Source organism: Panthera tigris, chromosome B2 (genome assembly GCF_018350195.1).
Source record: "Panthera tigris isolate Pti1 chromosome B2, P.tigris_Pti1_mat1.1, whole genome shotgun sequence".
NCBI lineage: Eukaryota > Metazoa > Chordata > Mammalia > Carnivora > Felidae > Panthera > Panthera tigris.
Genome location: NC_056664.1, coordinates 123,754,405 through 123,779,858, shown reverse-complemented (window position 1 = coordinate 123,779,858; position 25,454 = coordinate 123,754,405). Strand labels below are relative to the sequence as shown.

The following is a 25,454-nucleotide window of genomic DNA, read 5'->3' as shown; positions in this document are numbered from 1 at the left end:
GCATAAACCCCATAGGCTTGAACTACACAGTGCTTTGTCACTTAGAAACCAAACTGCTTCAAAGTCAATGCATTTATATAGCCATGACCTTTGCACTGTTCGAATTAGACCTATTACATATGGTGTAAAATATACAGGAGCAAATGCTCAGAGAAGGAAAGTGTTCAAGCAATCTGACTTTTATTGTCTTCTTTTCTTCTTTTTTTTTTTTTTCATTTTAGAGAGAGAGAGAGAGAGCATGTGAGCAGGGGAGAGGGGCACAGGAAAAGAGAGAGAGAATCCTAAGCAGGCTCCACATCTAGCATGGAGCCCAGTGTGGGGTTTGATCCCATGACCCAGGCATCATGACCTGAGCTGAATCAAGAGTCAGATTCTCAATGGACTGAGCCACCCAGGCACCCCTGGCTTTTCTGATTAGACCAAATTTCTTTTCGGCCCTCCAAGTTTGCTCTGGAAACAAAACACATGAGTTCATTCACTAACCTAACTGTAAAATGGAAAACAAGATAAAATCTTTCCAGTTTACTATTAATTCTCCTTACACAGAACCACAGATGTTGAATTTATATAAGATTTTACTTGGTATAGAACTTGAGATGTTTCTCGGGGGATCAAGAGATCCTGGGCTCTCCTAAAGCTGCCCATCCTCCAAAACATTTCATTTCTATGCGAGCCTAGCTGGGTCCCCAGGAATCAGTATCAGATGACAAAGGCTCAACAAGATAATGCGATCCACAGAGAAACGCTGGTAAATGTAAGAAAATCCTCTGTCCTCTGTGGTTATTACCTAGTTCAATCAAATTGTGGTCTGGGTCTTTGACGGCTAGTATTCAACATGTTAAGTATTTGTTCTTTCAACGCCAAAGTAGCCTGTCAATTTCTGTCACCTGACTGCACCCAGTGAGAGCCTTACCTGTATTCCTGCCAAGGCATGTTGGGCCAGTTTCACATTCTTGGATTCCAAAGCCAACTGGAGAGGTAGCAAGCATTTCTCCCTGGCAAACACATAAATAAGGACAACAAAACACATGAGCTCAGCAAAGCTGGCAGTCAAATGATTGAAGCCTTATGTACACCCACTCCCAGATGCTGTGACACACATACATAAAAACTATAACCAGCGATAAAAATGCACAGGGACCTAAAAAAGCCACAGCTAAAGAAATATGAACAGAAATGATAGCATATCAGCACTTGCCTTGGCTACAGGAAGAGCCAACACAAGGACTCTCAAACAATTGTTTTGACGCACAAATTATTACATGGTGGGATTCTTACCAGTCCATGAACATGCCTTGCTCTTTCCTAAATATACTTGCTTATACCCGGTACATCTGGGGTGAACAAGTCTAGAAAGCACCATTAGAATAGATTTCTATGCCTTGCTCATGCCTCTCTCTTACCTACAAAGAGAATGCATCACCACCACTACTGTGCCTCATCAATATAAACTGAAAGTCTATTTTGTCAGTTTCTCTCCCACTCAAAATGTTGCACAATCATTTACAATTTGTAAATTTGCTTTTTAGCCTCCATCAGGCAGATCGGAATTCTGTGATGGGTTCCTAATAAACATGTTTCCAAGACAGAATGATCAACAAAATAGCAACAGCTGTGACCAATGAGAAGTACCTAGTGCCATGGGAGAGATGAAAAAGACCTATGTGGAGAGGTACTTGGGGTATTTTTAAAATATTTATTTATTTATTTTGAGACAGAGTTAGAGAGCAAGCAGGGGAGAGGCAGAGAGAGAGAGAGAGAGAGACAGAGACAGAGAATCTCAAGCAGGTCAGCACAGAGCCTGATGTGGGGTTTGAACTCATGACCTGAGCCAAAATCCAGAGTCAGACACTTAACCGACTGAGCCACCCAAGTGCCCTGGATATTTTAAAGCTTAAAAACAAATAAATGGGGACTAAAATACGTTAGGAATAAACCAAAAGGGCTACCAAAAAAAAAAAAATCTTTCTGTTAGAACATTCACTCTAAATAATTAAACAACTGCCCAAGAATTTTAATCAACCTGTTATTTCCCCATGGAGCTCTACTGGCATAACCAATGAAATGTTCCTTAATTTTACCAGGTTCCTCCACCCCCACTTTAACTGCAGCAATATCATTTTTATCTATTCAGCATAAACCGAAAGATTGATTGACTTTAGGGAGTATAAAAGCTATAGGGTAAGACTATAAGAGTTCATCTTTGGAGAAATAAGGGCCACTGTTGTAGAACCCAATGAAACACGAAGTTAATTATAGCTTTGATTCCTTCCTATCTGTCCGGCAGCTCTACTGCTTTTCTATGGAACCTTCCATCAGCAGAACAAAGACAGACTCCGCCACAAAGAACATCCACCTTCCCAATCCTTCTCCCCTCTCCCCTCACCAACCCAATGCTGCAATAGCCTCTTTTACGTGACAGTCGATGAACTCTACAACCATTTTTCATTAGACACATCCTGTGACAGATGGGTAAGTTACCCAACTGTGTTACTTCCAGCGGGGTGGCTGGAATTTTGTCACCGTACTGTTATTACCAGCTTCACTACCATTACAAGACACACGCGTCTGTACCCTCCGTTAAAGCAGGAGTAGTTGATTTTTCCAAATTCGTTTTTTTCTTTTGTTTAATCATAACCAGTTTATAAGCTGGAAAAATTAACCGGAAGGGTGAAAGTTGAGAAGTAGGAATGAGAGGCAGATGGAGTATGAGCCAGAATAACCACAGAATTTCACCTATAAACCCTTGAAACAATCAAATTTCCATCAGGATTCATTCACCGTGAAAGAACTTTCACATTCAGAGTGAGATCTGCCAGTGAAGGCGCAGGACCAATGAACGAGCATGAAGGCCCGTAACTCTTACAGCCTCGCAGCTTGGGGAAGGGCAAGTCTCTGTCGAGTGGCCGTGTGCTGAAAATCCGTAAGTATCACACAGTACTCACTAAGGGCAGCAAACAAGAGTGGAGACCACATTCAGCAAATAGGGCACACCTGGAAATGCCGAACCTTCTGACCTTGGGAAGCAGCATTATGTTTGCATACAAACAGTTGCAGACTCTGTTTTGGGTAATTGATGAATCATGGGAATCTACCCCCCAGACCATGAGCACATTGTATACACTGTATGTTAGCCAACTTGACAATAAGTTATACTAAAACAACAACAACAACAAGAAACAAAACACTGCAGACTCCTATTGCTTTGCCACCTTCAGAAATAGTCCGTGAAATCCACATTCTACCTTCTCATCTAGTTATACATTCACACGATTTATCTTCAGACCTCAGCCAGGTTACGGACAAATGTGAGGGCCACCAGGTTGTACCCCGATTCTAGAGGACATCACTGATTGGCTTGCTCCCTGTGCTAGTCTTCTTGGTCACCAGACAGGACTGAAAGATATAGGTGGTTCCGCTAGGCTTTGGTTGACTTGAAAGGTATCAGAATTTGGTGGAAAGAACGTGGGCTATGGAATCACACAGAGCCAGATTCAAACCCTAACTATAAGCTGTAGAATCCCAATCAAGATACTTAACTTTGTTGGATATTAGCTTCCCATTACATAAGAAGGGCAACTGAAGACCAACCCAGCAGGGCTGCAGTAAGGAGTACAAATAATACATATCAGGGGCTGGCAAATTTCTTCTGTAGATAATAAATATTTTAGGCTTTCCTGTCCATAGTGTCTCTGTCCTAAGTACTCAGCTGTACCACAGCACAAAAGCAGTCGTAGATAATACACAAATCAATAAACAGGGATATGTCCCAATAAAACTTTATTTGTAGAAACAGGCAATAGGCCAGATTTGGCCCATAGGCTATAGTTTGCCCCGTCCTGATATAGACAAAGGCCCAGCACAGATCGTGATTTGCAGCACAGGATAATAAGATCTAATCTTTTCACAGTATGCAGAAAGATTTTGCACAGGACGTGGAGCTAATTGTCCTGGGAGGGTTTTGGCAAAACCAAGCTCTCTTCTAGAGAGAGATCTTAGACTACCAAGATGTCTCTTGGAAAATAAGTGTTTTGAGAAAGCAGATAGATTTCATCTAGGTACTGAGCCAAGGCACTGCATCCATCCAAGCATCCATTCAACCAACATTTGAGTGCCTTATGTATGCAAGGCACCAACACGGGTGCTCGGAAAAATCTGGCCAGAAACACAACAGAACAGGTACCTGCTTTCATTTCATTCAAGGAATGAAATGAGGAAAAAATAAAATTAGCACTTATTTCTGTTTAGTGTACCTGTCACTTCCACCTTAAAATAGGTGTTTTTACCCCAGTTTACATTTAAGAAAATGGACATTCAGAGAGGTTCTACAGCCTGCCCAAGGCTACACAGCTAAAATCTATTAGAGACAATCCAAATGTAAATCCATCTGACTCTCAAGCCAAGTTCTTTCCAACACCCTTTGGTCTCAAAAGATCTGAGCAGAGTTAGAATAGATTTATTTCCTAACCTTTTTGGGATCACAAGCATAAAATATCTGGCACAGGACCCTCTTCCTAGAGAAATGCAGAAATCATTTCAGAGGACTCATGAGTCCCCCAAACCCCAATTTCACATGGATCCACGTTGAAGGCCCCCTGACCTCAAGGGAAAGGACCCTGCCCAACATGGCGGATATTTTGGTGTGTCAAAGAGAGTCATGTTCCCTGACTGGGCTTAGAGTTCCACAAGGATAGGCTTTGAAGTGATGTTATGCTGAGCCCGGGGCGGAGAAGTAGGTTCTTTGGGGGGGGGGGCACAGAAGACGGGAGGTAAGGGGAATGACTGTCTTTAGCATTCAAGGTGTCTCCTCCCCTCAGACCCAGCAGAGTCCCAAATTAGCATCACAAGCCTCAGTTCCTGACTTCAACAGGAAATGAACACATGGGAAACGAAGCTCATGGGGCACAAATGATTTCCTTGTTTGCCCTGTGATACCATCAAGATCCTGATGCCCTGGTTTTGTGTGTGTGTGTGTGTATGTGTGTGATTTTAATAAAAGAAAATACAGGCCTGTTAATTAGGTCTCAGGATGAAATTCATAATGGAGATGCGAGGTGGCACACAGTCCCCTTTGCACATACTGTATTGGAATAAATCATCTTTTGATCTTTCTAGATGCTGCCTCATTAGGAAAAGGGCATACCAAAAATCAATATTCAGTTACATCAAGTGATTATTTTTTATGCACAGGCATGTGCAAGGTCCCTCTTGCCTAATTAAATAAAGGCAGTGGCCCCAGGTTTCATGTCCTGACATGCGATTATTTCTTAAAGAAGAATTAGTTGTGTTGCATATGCATGAGGAAGACGTCATCCCGGGACATTGCCTGGTATGTCAAGGAGACTAAACCTATTTCCTTTACTGTGTTGTCATGGGTCACAGACCAGCCTCACTGGGTTGGAAGATGACAATGAACAAAGGGAAATTAAAATAGGTGAATAAGGGGAAGTTGCGATTTACCAAAAATCAGCTTTCTATACTAACGTCAGTAGGGGCTTCAAGTAAAACCAAATTCCTGAAGGTGGGGCTGGTTTCTTTTTGATGAACCACAGGGGGAAGAGCACAAAGATGCTTCAGATTTCTAAAGTCTGCTGACACGCTCCAATTCTAGGATTCTAGGATCTAAGCCATGAATTCAGCAACTATCTGCATTGCTTCACATAACAACCATGGCTCTGGCTGAGAATCAGAGGCTTGCATGGGCAAAGTCCCGTGGTCACATATTCACATTTATATTTTCCTTAGAACTTTTCAAAGTAGAGATTTCATTGTCAACAAGACGAAGAGACAGATTACCTGCCCAAGCTCACAAGTTGGTAAATGAAACAGTTGTGACTTAAGCTTGTACCATGTGGCTTCAAAACCCATAACCTAGGCGTCTGCGAGGATTTTACCAGCAGACAGCTCCCCACTGACGGCGGAATATGACAGACACATCATTTTGTAAATAGCATTCAAAGGTCGCCCAGGTTAAAAGACTGGGGACAGGCATCAGACAAGTAATATAAATTATCTTATTTTGAGGGATTGTTGATGAAACAACACATTGTGTTTGACAGCCGGTATGTCGTTATGAGAAGGTATCCGCAGTTTGGATGAAGGGGGAAATGTGGCTTTCAAACCAGTTGCTGAGTTCAGCCTCCAGCCATCCGCTTCTCCTCGTAGCCACAAACTTTCCTAATTTGAGTACCAGTGAAGGAGGTTTCTCACTGCTCCCCCTCCCCACTTGTGTGACACTTGGGGACATGACTGTGTTTATGAATACTGAGGCTTTAAACAGTTTGTGTGGGCACTGATGAATTTGCATTGACTATGTTTTGCCAGAATCAATTCCACTGAATCAACTGCAGTTGAATTCATTCCTTAATAAATTTTCTCTGCAGTGCCTTTAAAAGAGTTTACCTTTTTGGGGTGCCTGGATGGCTTAGTCGGTTAAGCATCTGACTCTCGTGTTCAACTCAGGTCATGATCTCAAGGTTCATGAGTTTGAGGGCTGCATCAGGCTCTGCACCCAGCCTGCTTGGGATTCTCTTTCTCTCTCCCTCTGTCCCTCTCTCCCGTGTTCTCTCCTCTCTCTCTCTCTCAAAATAAATAAACTTAAAAAAAAAAAGTTTCCATTTTATTTGTTTTCATGTCTAATTTGATTTGATTTGTTTTCATGTCTAATATGATTCTATCTATTTTTTTAAATCCCAAATAATAGAATATGGTTATGCTCATATTTTCTCTCAAAATATATGCTTTCACTATCTATCGTTTTATTGTAAAAGGCTTACATGTACATAAAAACATTCAAGCAGTAGAAAGGGTTATGTATATAGCAGTGAAAATCAACTAGGGCACTCTCAGGAGACCTGGGCTAAATGTTGACGATGGGTGTTTTCGGACGTAGCATGGGGGAATCTTCTGTTGTTTTATACTTTCTATTTGTATCAATTGTTTTTATTAAGAGAATTTTTTTAGTGTTTATTTTTTGAAGGAGAGAGAGACAGAGCGTGAGTGGGAGACGAGCAGAGAGACAGGGAGACACAGAATCCGAAGCAGGCTCCAGGCTCTGAGCTGCCAGCACAGAGCCTGACACGGGGCTTGAACCAATGAACCGTGAGATCATGACCTGAGCCGAAGTCGGACGCTCAACTGACTGAGCCACCCAGGCACCCCTGTATCAATTTTTATATGATAATTTTAGAATATACTTGTATAATCTGAACAGAATATTTTTTAAAGCCATAAAGCCATTGGCTCCTTACAAAGATAACCATCACTGTGTTTCCTTCTGTTCAGCTCACAAGGTGAGTTACTTTGTTTGTATGGCGGCAAAATATTAAATATAGAACTAATTTTCTTCCATTTCTTACTGGTACTTACATTGACGGGCCATGCATTCTTTAGCAATTATACCAGCTGTTCTGGTCTATAAACAAAGCCTCCATGTACAAGACAGCCACACTATGCTAATCGACTTCTTTTTGTAATGAAGGACAACTATAGGCAATGAAGTAGGCTGATCAATCATCTGAAAGCTTGTAAATATGATCTATATTCTCCCTTTGCTGTCTGATACGTCTAATGGCTCTTATATAGTAGCTGGGTATATGTATGGAAGTGGATTAAATTTGTTCAAACTCTAGAATTTACCTTGAAAATCTTATTTTTCTAACATCTATGCGACAAGCTTGTTTTCCTGACATTTCTTTTTTTTTTTAATAAAAGAAGGCAATTCCGAAGAAAACAAGTTGCAAAAGAAGAGAAAGCAACATAAACACAAAAACTATTTTGTTACATTATTGTGATAGGACAACGGTAAACCCACTTACCTTTTCCATTTCAAACTCTTCTACTAACATTCTGACAATATTTTAAAAATACAGAACACTACAGGTCAAGAAAACAATTCATAAAAGAAAATACAGTTTTATTCATTTTGAAAATATTTGCCCACTTTTACTGAGAACTTACTCAGTTCTAGGTGTGCAACATAATGATATATGCATATACTGCAAAATGATTGTCGCAGTAAGTTTAGTTCACATCCTTCACCACACAGTCACAATTTTTTTCTTGTGATGAGAACTTTGACGAGGCCTTTCTTAGCAACATTCAAAATATACAACAGTGTTGCTAAAACTATAGTCACCATGCTGTGCATGACATCCTAGAACTTATTTATCTTTGAAAAAAAAAATAAAGATGCATTATGGCTTGGTATTTTCACCTACAATCTGGGATTATCAATAAAATATATATTCTATGTAATCAGGTGCAAAAACACTACAGTTTCCTTTTTTTTTTTAATTTCTAGAGGAAAGGAGACATGAAGTCCATATTAATCATAAGGGAGGTTGCTCTGGAATTCTTTTTTTTTTTTTTTTTTTTTTTTTTTTTTTTTTTACAACTATCGAGCATTTATTACGTTCAGGGCACTGTGCTTGGTACTGAGTACAGAACAGAGGGAAAAGCAGCCATCATTCCTGTCCAAGATACAGGCAAGTGTCAGTTCACCTTCTGATCATCAAAAGAAGGAAAATGCCCGAGAAGTGTTAGCATCAGGGCTATTAAGGTTAGTTAGCTGAGCCTTTAGTTAACTAAAGGTAAGTCCAGTAAAAAGACCAAAGCAAGTGGCCTTCTCCTTCCACCGGACACAACCTGCTGTGTTGGACACAACATATCGGTTTTCTTTGGCTCCAGGGTTCTGTCATTTTCAACCAGAGGATCCTTAATTGATACGTGGGAGAGCAGCCATGCAAGTATAGAGAGCCATTTATCGAAGCCTCTAAGGGCTTAGGCACATGATCGACTTTAAGTTTTACGCCAACCCAATGAGGAGGGACAAATAGTATCCGCATTTATCGATGAGGGAGAAGAGGATGAGAGGAAAATTCACTCCTGGAAAAGTGGTGGCGGAGTAACTGGACCCATGAACCCAAGCTCCTCCATAGCACGTGACCTTAAATGGCTATCATTTGTCACTCTCAAACCCGGTTCCAAGACTGGGTTAAGCATTTTACACACAATAAACCTGTGAAGGACTTTTCATGAAAAACCAACAAAAAGCCCAACCTCCTTTCTTTCTGTCCATTGTCTATCCAACCTTGCATTTCCTCGTATTACCTCCCATGGCAATCATTTACACACTGACTTTTACATTTTTCCACTGTGAGACACTGTAAACCACTCCTCACCTCCATTAACACACTTAGCAATTCCTCATATGACCTCTTCTTGTGGCGCCATGGAAAGGTTTATTCTTTAAGACTTCCATAAACAAAAGTTTGTCAGGAGCTATCAAGAGCTTAAAAACATAACTACGCTTTCATGGAGGATCTTGTATTCCATAAAACTTTTCTAAAGAAATCATTACGCATGTAGCAAAGCTTTGGATGTGAAGATTTTTTTTACCGTCATTTTATTTATAACAGAAATAAGGTTAAATAAATCATGGCACATCTATAGAATGGAGTAAGAGACAACAATTAAAAGTATTCTGAAAAGTTTTCATTGACACAAGAAAATGCTTTGGAATCTTATGCCAAAAAATTAAAGAATGAGAACGGACAGAGAATATATACCATAGCGTGGACCCCACTCTTAAATAAACAATTACATACAATTGCAGAATGGATGGAGGAGAACGAGAGGCTGGAAAGAAATTCCTCAAACCATGTTCAGAATGTCTCTCTGCCTTTTGGGAATATGGGTGATCTTGGTTTTAGTATTTATATGTTTCTACATTAAAAAAAAAATTCCAAGAATATATTACCTTTAGAAATAAAAAGTAGAGATAGCCCTATACTACACTAGCAAAAACACCCTCTGATTTTCCTTCAAAGCTTCTGGTCTGGGCCTCTGAATGGCCTTATTTCTGGTAACAGCTTTCATCTAATACTTCGTGGGCTTCCTCTGTGCCAACTTCCTCTCCTCTGTTAAGTCACCACTCTTCCCTCTTTATCAAAAACTGGGTCATATTCCTGGAATAGTTTCCCTTCTCCTTTCCTCTAAGACATTCTCTTATCATCTTTCAAACACATCCTGAATTCTTTCTTCTCCCTGAAGTCTTTTTGACTGAAAATAGGCTTGCTTGGGACCCTAAAATATAGTTACCTTAGTCATATAATCTATAATCAGTATGCTTAATCTCATTTTGCTTCTTCCTATGACATGTTTTCCTTTTGGGCTTAGAGCATAAATACACCAACAGCATGAAACCTGCCTATGGGAGTTGGTCTGCCCTGCGTTAGAACACAGACCACGTGTGTTTTGTTACTTAATGATTTCTTATGATGAAAGTGTTCCAACTGGCGATTAAGAGGTAAAATTCTGCCCAGAATCTCTGCCGTGAAGAGTCAAAAAGTGATAAGCCACCAAAACAGAAAGGATTTCTAATTCAAATATTCAAATTTTAGGGAAGAAGAAAAAGTAGCTGGACAATACACCAACATAATCTTTTTTTATGCGCTGATAATTTTACGCAAATAGATAGCTACCTCTTCAAAAATAGCAGTTTTATGGCATAAATATCTTCCAGAAAAGTCTACGTAGCCAAAGACAGTAACCTAAGAAAGCACAACTAAATTAATCACATTGAGACAAAACTGTGATTTATGCTCTATTCAGAACTCACTGGCCTATTAAAGCTCACGAATTATATATATGTATATGTATATACATGTTTATAAAGATGCTCATCACTTAAATGCCATGACAATGAAATCCTAGGACTAAATGTAAAGTAACATTTTTCTGCGAATTAGAAATTTCCAGTTGTCATGTCAAAATGCCTCCTAACACCAGTCCGTTAGCAGATCCGCACAACCGTCAGAACTAACATTTGTATTCCTTGATTGTTAATAATTCACTTGTGAAACGTGCATAAGATTTTTTGTAATAAAAAGGTCTTTTAAAAAAAAATACTTATCTAGCCTACTATGTATGTCCAGACTCTGTATGAAAACAGAGGCATATAATGATAAGACACCCAGTTCCTGTCCACATGGAAGCCACGGCCTCAGGGAAGTAACAGACAAGGGAGAGCAGAAAACCATAGGTAATAAAGCAATACACACTTGTATTAAGGTAGAAACAATCAACTATGAACGTATAACAGGAATAGGAGAGATCCTGTCTAGAAAAATTCAAGTATCTTCATGGGCAAGGTGATGTTCATTTCACTTTGAAATGGAAGGGATAGTGTAGGACTTGGCAAAGCAGAGAAGGAAGCAGGAAAGACATACCCAGCTGAGGCTGTGGGTGTCAAGGCACACAGCGGGTTCGTTATGACCGGGGAAGGCATGGTGGGAATACTGACGAGAAACGAGTTTGGCAAGGTAGATCCAAGACAGTTTTTGAAGGGTCTTTGCATGCTATGCCAGAGAAACTGGCCTGCAGTCAGTTGCAAATGAGGAGCTAATGGAGGATTTTTAGTCCAGGGAATAATGTGACCACAGACATTTTCTACAAAACGAATCTCTGGCTACAATGTAGGGAATGGATAAAAAGTAGAGTATCACGGAAAAAAAACTTCTGGAGTCCAACTAATCTGCGTCAAATTCATGCTCTGCCCATTATAATCTATACACTGTTTAACCTCTGCAACTCTCACTTTGCATATGGACCTAATATTGCCTCCCTGGAGAAATATTATGAGGATTAGATAAAAAGCTACATTAGAAAAATTACTGATTTCTCATCCTAACATTTACAGCACTCCTGAAGGTCCCTGGCCAGACTGCCTTCTCTTCCCACCCCTGGCTCTATCCTGCCCTCCATTGGGTCTCATGGCACAGATCTCAGACTACAAGCTAGGCAAATAGCTGCCCTTTATCCAGCCCTTGTGCCTAGAGATGCACACATCTGGGGCACCATCTGCTTTCTGAAAGATACAACCGGGAAAGAGGTCTGCATGCGGTTTCTGCAAGGAGGCTCAGCATAGTCCAAGCAGGGAATTCTGAAGTCTCAAGTGTCCAGAACATGAACTGAGGCGCTGGGGTGGGCTCTGGGTGGGAATGTTCCCTCCACTCTGGAGAGGACAAGAATGGAGCCTCTACTACATAAGCCCAGAGAAGAGTCCCACTTCTCCCAGGATGTAGGGTGGTATGACAGTGCTTAGCATGTCGTGTACACTCAACAAATGATTGTTGTCATGGTACCTTTTCTTACTTTCACCACTGTCTTGTTATTATAGTTTTGTTGTTGTCATCATTCTTTACTGGAGGTAGCAAAGCCTGGAGGAAGGAACTACACTCTGTTAACAAGGCCCAGCACTGGAAGTACAATACAGTTAAGTTATATTCAGGAATGCAAAGGAAGAAACAGAGTGGGGAGCCTGGGCAGCACAGTCAGTTAAGGATCCAACTTCAGCTCAGGTCATGATCTTGCAGTTTGTGAGTTTGAGCCCTGTGTCAGGCTCTGTGCTGACAGCTCAGAGCCTGGAGCCTGCTTCGGATTCTGTGTCTCCCTCTCTCTCTAACCCTCCCCTGCCTGCACTCTGACTCTTCCTCTCTCTCTCTCTCAATAAGTAATAAACATTTTAAAATGTTTTTTAAAGGAAGAAACAGAACCTAGAAATAGCACAGAAGAGGAATAGAGAGGACTTACTGGAAGAACAGTTTTGGGGATAGAAATGGCAAGGATAATAACTATATTTTTCAATATTTTGAGTTTCAGGTTCCTTTGGGCATCCAAGTGCTGATAAGCAGAAAATTGGATGTACTGGTTTGGAGCTCAGCAATTAAAGGATATCCATCTTAAAGTGGTGGCTGAAGTCTTAGAAGTGGATGAAACTTCCAAGGCAAAGTATAAGATGCACAGCAGAAAGACTGAGCGCAGAAAAATCCCTCCAGCCAGCGAGCGGAGAGAGGGAAGGATACTAGCAAAGAAGCCAGAGGAAGTTGTGACTGCATAGAAAGGTGGCGGAAGGGAAGACGGCAGAAGGAAAGATCTCCTTCAAAGATATGCCCATTCAGTACGAGTACTCACCAGTCATTGAGTGCCCACTCTGCACCAGGCATTTTAGAATCTCATTTAATTGAGTACTTACTACAAAACTGGGAGAGGTAATTATTTCCACAGGATCAATGAGCTAACAGATTCAGAGATGGTAAGTAATGTGTCTGATGCCACCTAACCAATATACAGTGTTCGGTCCATTAGAAGCTTAACCCTACTGTTAAAACAGGAGACAAAGGAGCACTTGGGTCATTGCTCTAGAGGAGGAGATGTAACAAGCCGAGAAGTGATAAGCCCATCCATTTAAGCTGGGAACTTTTCCATTAGGTTATAGCTCATTTAATCCTCATGAGAACTGGGACACTGGGCATTATCAAGTTCATTTCATAGTTCAAGACATGAAAGCTCCTCAAATTATGTAAAAGGGCTGGTAAATGGAAGAATCCAGATTCTCTTTCCACAGCAACATGCTACCTCTCTATCATGAGGAAGCAAAAGCTAAAAGGAGAGGATAAAGACATCTACAATATGGAAACAAGCATAGGCATCCTTGAATATTGACCAAAGTAATAAGTTTTTTTTTTCATTTTCCAGTTGACCTATGTTCTCCCCCCAAACAATCCAGCACACAAAAGCCAATACGATAACCCCCGCTTTTCTCAGGATGGGTATAACTGAGAACTGTTTCCACCTGAATAGTGCACTCAGATATAAAAGGTACAGGCCCACAGGTCGCAGAAAATAGAAGAACCTGTGTCTTTTACTCTTTCATTGACTTTTTGTCTACAACAATAAACTCTTCAGCCTTAAATTGTCAAATTTAGCCCAACATGTAAAAGCTAAGCATCAGGCTACTTTGAATCCAGGGAAAGGCCAAGGACAATATGTTAAAGCTTAGATCTCCCGTGTCAAGACAGACTGTACCATTCAAGGCTAACAATTGTTCATCAAAGGCATGCTCAGGGCTTTTAAACCTCATGTCCTCTCTATTTACACATCCATCCATCTTCACGAATGCTGCCCTCCTTCACGCTTCTGCTTGACCCTAGTAGCATTTCTAGAGCCCCTCTTGGCAGGGTCAGTGCCTTCCCCACCCCCATGACACAGGACACAGTGGCTGGTTACATGGGTGGTTAGGAAAATTGTTAACTGTCAGGGGGTGGGGGGCGGAATGTATTCACCTTTCTTGGCTCACAATTAACTGGTAATCAAGGTCTTTGTGAAATCTACTAAGCAAGGAAACTGCCCTACTCATATTACAATGGCATACACTTTAAAATTGAGACCATACCTTCAAAGAGGAGCTCTCCAGAATTTTATGCCAATTTTTAGCAATTTTTAGAATTATAACTACAATGGGGGAAATATTAAAATGACTTTTCCTATGGTACATCAATTTGATGGAATAGCCTCGAAATGTTCTTAAAGAACTCCTAATGGCATCTAAAAATTTTTTTTCAATATAATACTAAGTAAACGTAGCAAGCTGCAAAACATTACAGGCCTTGTGACCTAATTTTCATGATATACATTCAAAAGAAAAAGCAACGTTAAGATGTATTATCCCTAGATGATCTGACTTTTGCGTCCAACTGTCAAGGTTTGGAATTCAGACTTACCAGTTATTATTGGGTAACCTGGGGCAAGTGCTAGCCGCCCCATGCCTGTCCGCTCATCTATAAAGTACAGATGTAATGAAACTTACTACATAGTTCAAACAACATGACACTAGATATCAGGAATGACGTTTTCTAGGCTTTTGAATTTTCTGCAGTAACAACATGCTTTGGAACCTAAAAACATTCTTTTTTCCCCCACAAGTGTGTTATTTGTATATTCTTTTACTTTCTAGATAATTTAAAACAAGTATATTTCATATTGTAGGACAAAATACTACCTTTTAGACCCCTCTCTTATGCCACTCACAAAAATTGACTCAAAATGGATTGAAGACGTAAATGTAAGACCTGAAACTGCAAAACTCCTAGAATATGGTAAAAAATCTCCTTGACATTGGCCTTAGCAACAATTTATTGGATAACAACCAAAGGCACAGAAAACAAAACCAAAAATAAACAAGTGGGATGACATCAAACTAAAAAAGTTCTTCACAGCAAAGGAAACAAAATCAGCAAAATGAAAATGCAACCTACAGAATGGGAGAAAATATTTGCAAACTGTCGATCTGATAGAGGTTATATCCAAAATATGTACAAAATGCATACAACTCAGTAATTATAAATAATCCCGTTAAAATGAGCAAAGAAACAGAATAGACATTTTTCCAAAGAAGACACATGAATTTCCAACAGGTGCATTAGAAGGCTGTTCAAAATCATTAATCATCACGGAGACGCAGATCAAAACTACAATGAGACATCACCTCACATCTGTTAGGATGGCCATTATCAAAAAGATAAGAGATAATAAGTGTTGGCAAGGATGTGCGCTGTTGGTGAGAATGTAAATTAGTATAGCCCTTATGGAAACAGTACAGAGGTTCCTCAAAAAATTAAACAGGGAACTACCATATGATCCAACAATCCCTGGGTACGCGCCCAAAGGGAATGAAACCAGTCTCAAAGAAATATCTGTGTTCCCATGTGCACCACAGCATTATTCACAATAGCCAAGGCACGGACACAACCTAAGTGTCCACCAACAGATGAATAGATACAGCAAATGTGATATCTATCTATCTACCTACCTACCCACCCACCCAGATATAACTAGATATCTATACTTAAATACAGATACCTAGGATAAATACACAAACACATGATGGATTAGTACTCAGCCATAAGAAAGAAGGAAATCCTGCCATTTGTAGCAGCATGGATGCACCTAGAGGACGTTATGCTAAGTGAAATAAGCCAGAGTCAGAAAGACATACAATGCACGATCTACTTATTGGTGGAATCTAAAACAGTTAACTCAAAGAGAGAGTAGAATGGTGATTGCCAGGGGCCAAAGGGTGGAAGAATAGGGAGATATTGGTTAAAGGGTACTAACTTTCAGTTATAAGATGAATAAATTCCGGGGATGTAATGTACAGCGTGGTGACTATAGTTAGTAACACTGTATCACATACTTGAAATTTGCTAACACGGTAGATCTCAAGTGTTTTCATCACACACACAAATTATAACTATGTGAGCTGATGGATGTGTCAATTAACTTGATCGTGGTCATCATTTCACAATGTCTACGCATATCAAGTCATCATGCTGTACACCTTAAATATACACAGTTTTATTTGTAAATTAAACAGTTTAATTTGTATATACTGATTTGTAAATTACTTGTCAATAAAGCTGGGAAAAGAAACTGCTGCCTTTTTATATTTTGAAGTTATAGCCTCTGTCCCACTAAACGCTCTACAGTTCTTCCCCCATAGGCATCAAAAATCACATTCAGCCATCCACGTATAGTGATCACTCCCCCTAAGCAATACATTTTGGCAATAAGCGTCAGACAGAGAACGATGATGTAAAATTTTATATTCCCATAAATAGCAACTTCTCCCAACAGTAATATGTGTGTGGTGTTTCAACTTCTGAGTATCCCAATAGATTCTGCTCTGTAAGCACTTTTTAAAAATAGGCTGTGGGCGAAAGCCAAAACGATTGGTTTGGTTCCTTATTAGCTGTCTGCTTTAAACACATTATAGATTCTATACTTCCCTCTCCCAGCCTGTAGACTCGGCTGAGTAAGATCCACATTAATCTGCCACTCGATAGCCTCATGTCTGGCACTCTCTGAAATGAAGAAAAGACTGTTTCTCAGGATAAATATAGTTTTAAAGGGTGGGGTTGTGTCTGGGTGCTAGTTACCCTTCAACCCTGTAAACTGCCTTAGAACCCAGTCACCCTGAAAGCAGCTGTATTTGTAACAATACATCAGCACAGAGCTGCTTTATTCCACTCGAGGAAGTATCCAATCTATTATACAACTGCATGGCCTTCCTAAATGAAACATGTACTGGGAGAAAAACAAATACGTGCAGTGTTTTGTTTTTTGTTTTGTTTTTTTTTTTTAACGCACTCAAGAGAAAAAAGCCAGTAGCGGACTGCTTTCCTAGGGAAATGATTAAAGATCACAAGACAGTAAAAGCTGCCTGACAACAATCCCAGCCCAGGGTATGAAAACGGGACAGAGAGGGACTGAAAGCTTGACTCAACCAGGAGGGCCGTGGTGGAGCTCCTCCCCCTTATGGGTGTTAACAGAAGTTGGCCTGGCATTAGGGTTCTCGGCACTCACAGCCGTCACAGATCACACAGAGCAAATGCAACACAGCCAAACTGCTACAGGTTTGGCCCTAAATGGCCTAAATCCAAATAGGGACTTGGTGAGTTTGCACAAGCACCTGTATGGGTACCCACAAAGCCAGGGAATCCTGCAGGCTGATAAAGATGTTCTCACGGAAGAAAGGGAAAATCGAGAATAAATTTATCAAGTATTCTGGGAATGCAAGCTGGTGCAGCCACTCTGGAAAACAGGATGGAGGTTCCTCAAAAAACTAAAAATAGAACTACCCTACGACCCAGCAATGGCACTACTAGGCATTTATCCAAGGGATACAGGTGTGCTGTTTCAAAGAGACACATGCACCCCCATGTTTATAGCAGCACCATCAACAATAGCCAAAGTATGGAAAGAGCCCAAATGTCCATTGGTGGATGAATGGATAAAGAAGATGTGCTATATATGTATACACACACACACACACACACACACACACACACACACACACACACGATGGAGTATTACTTGGCAATCAAAAAGAATGAAATCTTGCCATTTGCAACTACGTGGATAGAACTGGAGGGTATTATGCTGAGTGAAATTAGTCAGAGAAAGACAAAAATCATATGACTTCACTCATAAGAGGACTTTAAGAGACAAAACAGATGAACAGAAGGGAAGGGAAACAAAAATAATATAAAAACAGGGAGGGGGACAAAACAGAAGAGACTCATAAATATGGAGAACAAACTGAGGGTTACTGGAGGGGGGGGGAGGGCTAAATGGGTAAGGGGCACTATGGAATCTACTCCTGAAATCATTGCTGCACTATATGCTAACTAATTTAGGTGTCAATTTTCAGAAATAAAAAATATAACAAGTTAAAAAATCTTATCAAGTATTCAAGTATTTTAAATACTATAATTCTGTTATAATTATTATTTATATTGGCAAAATCTCACTATGTAAAGATCTCTAGCTAAGGGTTTCTCCTTCTGCAAGGTAAAAAAAGAATCCCCATTTTCTATCCTAATATTGACGGGAGAGGTCCCCAAACTATGGAAAACCGAGAGTAACTCCACCACCGAAACTCTCTTCTGGCTGCACAGATACCTTGTCTAGTCACCCAACACACCATTCACATCACGGTGTTCTTCCCTGTGTGTCAGAGGCACCAAGGCACTCTTAGTTCCAGCCTGGGAAGGCAGGAACATGAAGACCAGAACCAAAATGATGAGGACCCCTGCTGCTCAAAGACAGAGTCAGATCAACCTGGGGAAACCTTCATACCCAAGTTTATGAGCACTTCCCTACTGCTACTCTTCACAGCCCCACTGACTGACTGTCCTTTCTCCCTGGGGACTCGGAGGGACCCGATAGCTTTATGCAGGCTGGGCTCCACCCAATTGTCCCCGAAAGGCCAGAGCCATCAGTGCTAGGAAGCTGAGTCGCTGGGGCCTGCCTGACTGAAAGCCCGGGGGGTCCGGGCAGGAAGTCCCCCTGCTCTGGTTTAAGTGTGAGGCTATAAGGAAAGATCTCTGTATCAGGGAAGGCAATGGAGTCTGGTAGAAGAACTCTGGCCTGATCTGGCAATCTGTGGGTTCATTTTGGCCAACAAATGTTGGGTATAATCCTCAGCGTGTTCCTTAGGTCTCTCTGGTGTGCAGTTTCTATTCACAAGATAAAGGCAGAAGCTTTCTGAGCTCCTTCAAAGGGACGGGAAGAATCAACCAAGTAGGGATATGAGAGAGCTCTGAAAGCCAACACTTGATGGAAATCTGAGGGAAGCAGAGGGAGAAGAGCAGCAGAGTCTAAGGAAACCAGCTCTCTGTCTCCGTATGGCTCAGCCATCTTATGAGCAAGATGGGGTATCTCCACCGCCTTCTCAAATGCGAACGGCCTCTGCTTCTTTGAGGCACGTGGCTCACAGTTTTAGCAGGCTTCTTAGCAACTCGATTCCAACTGTGTTTTTGGCTGACAGCATGGTCAGCCCCAAGTGGTAGATCAAGAATGGTCTAAGTCATTGCCGACAATCCTGTTTTCCCTACTTTTTCAGCCTTCCTTGTGGCTCCTGGAGCACTTTTGCTTTCCTGAGAAAAAGGACAAGACCTGTTTAGTTTGCACTGCCCTTCGGCCTTTCGTCTTGCTGCCTTCCGTCTTGGATGGGGGGTGTGACGACTGCAGCCGCAAGAGCCATTGATGGTACAAAAAGCCACATATAATGAGGGCCAGTAGGTTCCCAGACGTGAGGAACCTAGGCCCCATCTTGTTTAAGCCACAGTTAGGCTTTCTATTACTTACAGCCGAAGGCATTCATAACTTATATACTACTAACGGCTATTTCTAGAGAAAAGCCAATATTCAGGTAATATCTCCTTCTGTCCCAATGCATTTCCCGAAGGTGAAAGGGGAAATGAAGGAATAGACAGGGACAACAATAATTCCAATTTTAACATATCTAAGTGACGGGTATTTGGCAAATATCCGTTGAAGACATAGATTATATTAGTTAAAAGAACAACTTTCAGGTCAGACCCATACTTATTTTTTGTCTATTTTATTTTATTATTTTACTTTATTTTACTTTGATGGCAGGGGGGCACAAGGGAGCGAGGGGCAGAGAGAGAGAATCCCACGAGGGGGAAAGGGAGAGAGAAGCAGGGCTCGGGTTTTTACCTGACCCGGGGCACGAGCTCACAAACCGTGCACTCATGACCTGAGCCGAAGCCAGATGCTTAATGCCTGAGCCACCCAGGCACGCTCAAACCTGTATTTGAACCTCTGTCTGTCCTGTATTAGCCATGTGACTTTAGGCAAATGATCTTATCACTCCAGCCTCAGTTTTCTCATTAAAATTTAGGTCGTATGAGTACCAATTGTACTTACTGTACGATTAAATAAGATAACGTATAACGTCATTAGCACAATTCCTGGCAAAGATCGATGCTTCATTATTGGTTACCTTCAATATTGTGGGGAGGCACATTACACCACATGCCTGGGTATAAGGGTGACAGAGTTTAGAATCTAGCTACCGGCAAGCACATAAGGAAATCAGCTATCTGGGGCAGAAGAAGGCTATAATATGCACCAGTGTGCATACTGTGTGGGAGAGGGTGACAAAGCCCCACGTCTAGGCCCTCACACCTTGTAAATGCCACAGACATCTCAGCGGTCTTCCCTGACCATTTCACGGGAGTTACCAAATACTTAATGTAGAATTTCCTTACCCTTCTCCTGCAGAAGAAATAAACAGGTCAACAGAATGGTCAAAATGCGGCCAGACAATAGGAAAAGGATTCCAGCGAGAGATCTTCTAGGCTGCCAAATTCACCTAGCCCCCTCCCCTCTCGGTCCCTGAGGGTCACGTGGTTTCTTTTAACGTGGGTGTATCAGGGAGAATGCTTTCAGCTGCAAGTGACAGGAAATCAACTCCCTAAGTAGCTTACACATGGAGACAGGACAGTCAGGGGTTCAAATACAGGTTTGAGGGTGCCTAAGTGGCTCGTACATGGAGGCGGGTTGGCCCCAATTTTAGGTGATTCGGTGCTCTGATGACACAGCCAAGAACCCAGGTTCTTTCCATCTTCCTCCTGGCCCACCTCTTAAGTGTCTGCTTCACCACAGCTATGGCCACTCCAAGCATCATTTAAATGTGGTAAGTGTCAGGGAAGAAAGAACTTCACTCTCACAAGTCTGAGAGAGCATCCCTCTCCCATTCCATGCGGATCCATCTGACGCAGGGCATACCCGTTGGCCAGACGGGAACGTCGCGCCTGTGATAGGGCAGCCTCCTCTGAGGCAGACAATAAAAGCAGATCCTGTTACCCACTCAGGTCCTGTGGGCGGTCGGAGGTGTGGTGGGATGTTGGGAAAGCAACCAAAGGTCTCTGTTCCAGGGGAAAAGGATGGAAGGCCCAGAGACTCTACAAATGCTGACAATTGTCTCCTAAACTAGGAAACCCCCTGCACGTCTTCGGGTTCAAAACCAAACTATTACCTTTACGCAGGTATGTGGTGTGGTGCTACTGGGGTTTGCTTCCCCTGCCCCCATCAACAGCCACCCTCATCCTGGACTGGCCCAAGAGAAGCCAGCTCAAAGAACCTTCTTGAGTCTATAAGCAAAAATGGAAGAGGAAGACAGAGTGGCATTAGATGCCCGTTTCCTTATTTCAGATGCTGGAATTTATTTTAACCAACACTTTCAACAGCCACAGGGAAGTTGTGCAGATCGAGCCTGCTCGGGCTGATTTGCTCCTAGTTCCCAAAGACCAATCAGTCCTCCCTGTATTCTTAGGAATCAGAAATAACACTACTTAAATTCAGATTCTTATCGGCTCCTTTGTTCCTGGAACCTGTTCTGCTATCTAAAAATCACACTTTGAAACTCAGCACTAACTGGGGGGTGGGGGAAACAAAAATAAACCAAAAAAACTTGAATCATGCTGCAAACTGCCAAAACACCATACGCCTATTTTCTATTTTATCAGAGTGATACTGCACTCATGATTTGACGTACGTTCTGCAAAGGACCATCTTATTTAAAATCTTATGTAATCTTCCTAAGACCCCAGTAAGGAGTATTATTTGCAGGGCTATGACAGGGCAATTTCATAGCTCTGCGGGATGACAGGTGACCCAGGTGACAGTTCTACAGGTGCATGAGACACAACAGAGGGCCATCTGTCTCTCTACAAAGCGTAATAACAGGATTGCTGCGCAGGCCTAAAGCTTGGAGCCCAAGGACAAGCCTGGCAAAGGCAGGGCTAGGAGGAGTTCCCGTTCTCAGGTAAAAGGAAGAGCTGGAGACTCTTATGAATGAAGGATTCAGGATGCTGACATCTAAAATGGGGAAGACGTGGTTCTCAAAGGGTAACCTAGATGCCTGAGACCCTTTCAGAGGGTCCACGAAGTCAAAAGTTTTTCCATTCTCAATCTCTCAGGAGTATAGGGGGGGACTTTATCAAAAAAGAATACCCACAATTATCTGAAAAGGCAATTCAGATTCCTCTCCCATTTTAAACTGCTTATCTGTATGAGGCAGGATTTTCTTTATCGCCTTCAACCAAAGCTACGTATTGGAGCAGATGGAATGTGGAAGCAGAGCCGAGATTCCAGCTGTTTTCCTTTTATGAAGCCAGATACGAAAGATTTGAAAAAAAAAAAAAATGTAAAAGTCGTCTCACTAAATTTTTCTTAGTTACTTTTCATAAAAATGTCATTCATATTAACATACAATAGGCTTGTTACTTTTAATGAAAATTAAAAAATTTTTAATGTTTATTTTTTGAGACAGAGATGGTGTGCAAGTGGGGGAGGGGCAGAGAGAGAGGGAGACACAGAATCCGAAGCAGGCTCCAGGCTCCGAGCTTCCAGCACCGAGCCGGATGCGGGGCTCGAACTCACGAACTGTGAGATCGTGACCCGAGCTGAAGTTGGACGCTTAACCAACTGAGCCCCCCACGTGCCCGTGAATTAATATTTTTTAAGTTTCTGTTTTAACTTATAATGTGGTAAATATTGATAGATATAATACAAAGATTTCCTTACAAAGCGCCTTGGGATCCTCGATAACTTTTAGAAGTGTAAAGGGCTTTAAGACCGAACAGTCTGAGTACTGCTCCATTAACGTGACAGCTCAATGGATAGGGAAAGTGTGGCGTGAGTGCACACACACGATGGGGGACATTACTCAGCCATAAAAAAGAAAGAAGGAAATCATGCCCTTTACAGCAACATGGAGGAGCCTTGAAGACATTATGCTGAGTGAAATAAGTCAGAGAAAGACAAACACCGTGGGATCTTACTTTAAAGTTCTCCTCCCACACCCATGCAAAATGGTAGCTATGGGAGGTGACGGACGTTCACTAACCTTACTGTGGCGATCACTTTACAAGGGAAACGTATATCAAATCATCATGCTGTCCGCCTTAAACTTACACAGGGTTATGTCGCTTATATCTCAATAAAGCTGGAAAAAAAAATATATGCCTGTCACACGGGGGGACCTGAGACAAAGCCCTGTGGGCTAGCGGCTCCTCTCCTGCTCAAACGCTCAGCAGATGAAAGGAAGGAGGAGGTAAATCAGAGGCTCTTCTCCTGGACGGGAGGCGGCCAGCAAGCATGCTGAGCCCTTCTTTGGGGAGACAGAGTCATTCTCTGTGGTCCCACTAGGGTCTCTCTAGATCGGTTTTTCTCTGCATCTACTGGTCGGTCAATAATCACACTGGGGAAACAGAGGCACCCGGACGCCTTGCAGTGTCTATCTTCGTTTGTGGAAGCTGACAGGCAAAATGACTAGTTCAGGGTCCCGACGGTCATACGTGGGAGAACTGGGACTTGGAGCCAGGACTTAGTGTATCACCATTACTGTTTCCGTTTCCTTTCTCCTCAAACGGTGCGCTCTTAGAGGGGAGACAGTCAGTGTCCTATTCCCAGTACACAGGATGTGGCCCAGGGATGCCTGTCCCTGCCTGCCACTGCTTCTTCCACCACAGCCGAGACCCCCTCACACTGTCCTCCTACTGTTGATCACAGCTCCAGACGCCTCGACTAGAGATGCTGGCATTCAAGACCGAACGCTGCAAGTAATCTCACGAGCAAATATTTATAAAGGCGTCCCCTGTACTGGGTGCTTGGGTGCACACACCTTAAACCAACAACGGTTCTCTTTCTTAATCAAATATCCTCTTGACTTTAAAATTACAACTATACGTTTTGCGACGTCTGAAACACACGAGTGCTCTCCTCCCCACTTGCAGCAAATGTCAGGTTACTGGCCTTGTCTTCCGCAGCCAGCTTTATTTCAGAAGTGGAGTTAAGATCCCAGAGGGCACACACAGCAGCCCTCCCCAGGTCAACCCAGGTGGCCTCTGTGTCCAGGCCCCTCCCCACCAACCACAGCTGGACACGGTTTCCTGGCTTTTTTTCTGCCAACACTCTGAAATAAACATACAAAAGCCCTTTTGTCTTTGAAAGATTTTTCTCCCAGCTGGCAAATACAGAAAAACAAAATGGGGCTTACAAAAGAAAGCAAGCAACGGGGAAGTTACAGTTTCAGAGGCCAAAACACCCCCAACTTTAAAATACAATAGTTCTCTCTGGACTTTATTAAATGAAAAGTTAGTGCAGGTCTGCTCCCACCTGCACGTGATCTATGCTGGATGCGTTTCTTCTGTTTAGGCCTAACTCGGTAAAAATCAGTCCTGCACCGAATCTCCTCTCGGTAATTCTGCAGGCTCGCGCAGCATGACCCTCCCTAAAGAGATCACCTTAGCTGCTGCTTAGCAGTTTCCTCAGTCAAGTGAGCAGAAGCTCGGAGAGGTAAGGGGTTAGCTAATTACGTAATGACTCAGGCTTCCCCGGTGGGTACTCACATCAATTCCAGACCAGAGTCTTTGATCTTAAGGTCTCCTCCTGCCTCACAAGGAGGAAAAGTCAATTTAGGTCATTTCCTGGCAAAGTCCTGTCCACACACTAATCTCAATGGCTCTAATAATTCCTGGTTCTTCCCTCAGCCTGAATGTATGACACGCCCTCTTTTAAAAGCCCTGACTCCTTGGAGATTGCATTTAAAGTTGTTTCAGTGCAAGGTGATCTTATCTGTATCCCTACATTAGTACCTTGCTCTCGTGAGTGAGCAGCGGCTAAATACAGATTTCCCAAGAGCTCTTTCCAACGATGGTGCTTCATCAAGTCATTTACTGCATGAAATTTAATATTCTATATCTCAGCTTTTCATGTAAGTTACAAATAAGAAAAAATAAACCTCTGTGATAAGTCAGTAATGGTGGAGGGAATACCCCGCCAGAGTTTAAGACAGTAAACTCTGGAGTCCAGCACAGTCCCGATTCTGCCCCAGGCCAGCTTGAGGAGTTTGGCCGGTCCCTCCAAAACCTCAGCAATTCCCTTGCCTCCCTCACAAAAGCGCCGTCAGGATAGAGATCAGGATGCATAGCACCGAGGAGAGGCCCTGTCACACAGTGAAGGTTTTCAAAATGTTAACCTGTGTTCTCAAGTGTCCCGAAATTAGTTGAGAAAATACAAAGCCTAGTAAGCATGCCAAGAGGCATCGCATTGACAGAGTCCTGGCCTATCAAACAGGTAAAGGGAAAGCTCCAGGGTCAAATTTATTGGACTTAACTTGAAAAAGATACACCTGGGTATTGTTGTGTCATTACATAGCCATACAGATTTATCAACAGTTCAGCTGCACACCTAAATGTGCAGTAAAACAAAAAGAGAAAAAATATAAAATATTCAAC

General features: G+C 42.1%; 1 protein-coding gene across 3 annotated transcripts in view; it reads right to left on the bottom strand.

The window, feature by feature from the left end:
- ARFGEF3 (ARFGEF family member 3) overlaps nt 1–25,454 on the bottom strand; it is a 179,714-nt gene that overhangs the window by 134,749 nt on the left and 19,511 nt on the right. For all 3 annotated transcript variants that reach the window (XR_006217888.1, XM_042987213.1, XM_042987212.1), the window contains exon 3: nt 914–995. Coding sequence is in view for 2 of the 3 variants with exons in the window: in XM_042987213.1 (XP_042843147.1) it covers nt 914–995 (82 nt within the window). In the remaining variant the exon portion in view is untranslated. The remainder of the gene's footprint in view (nt 1–913; nt 996–25,454) is intronic.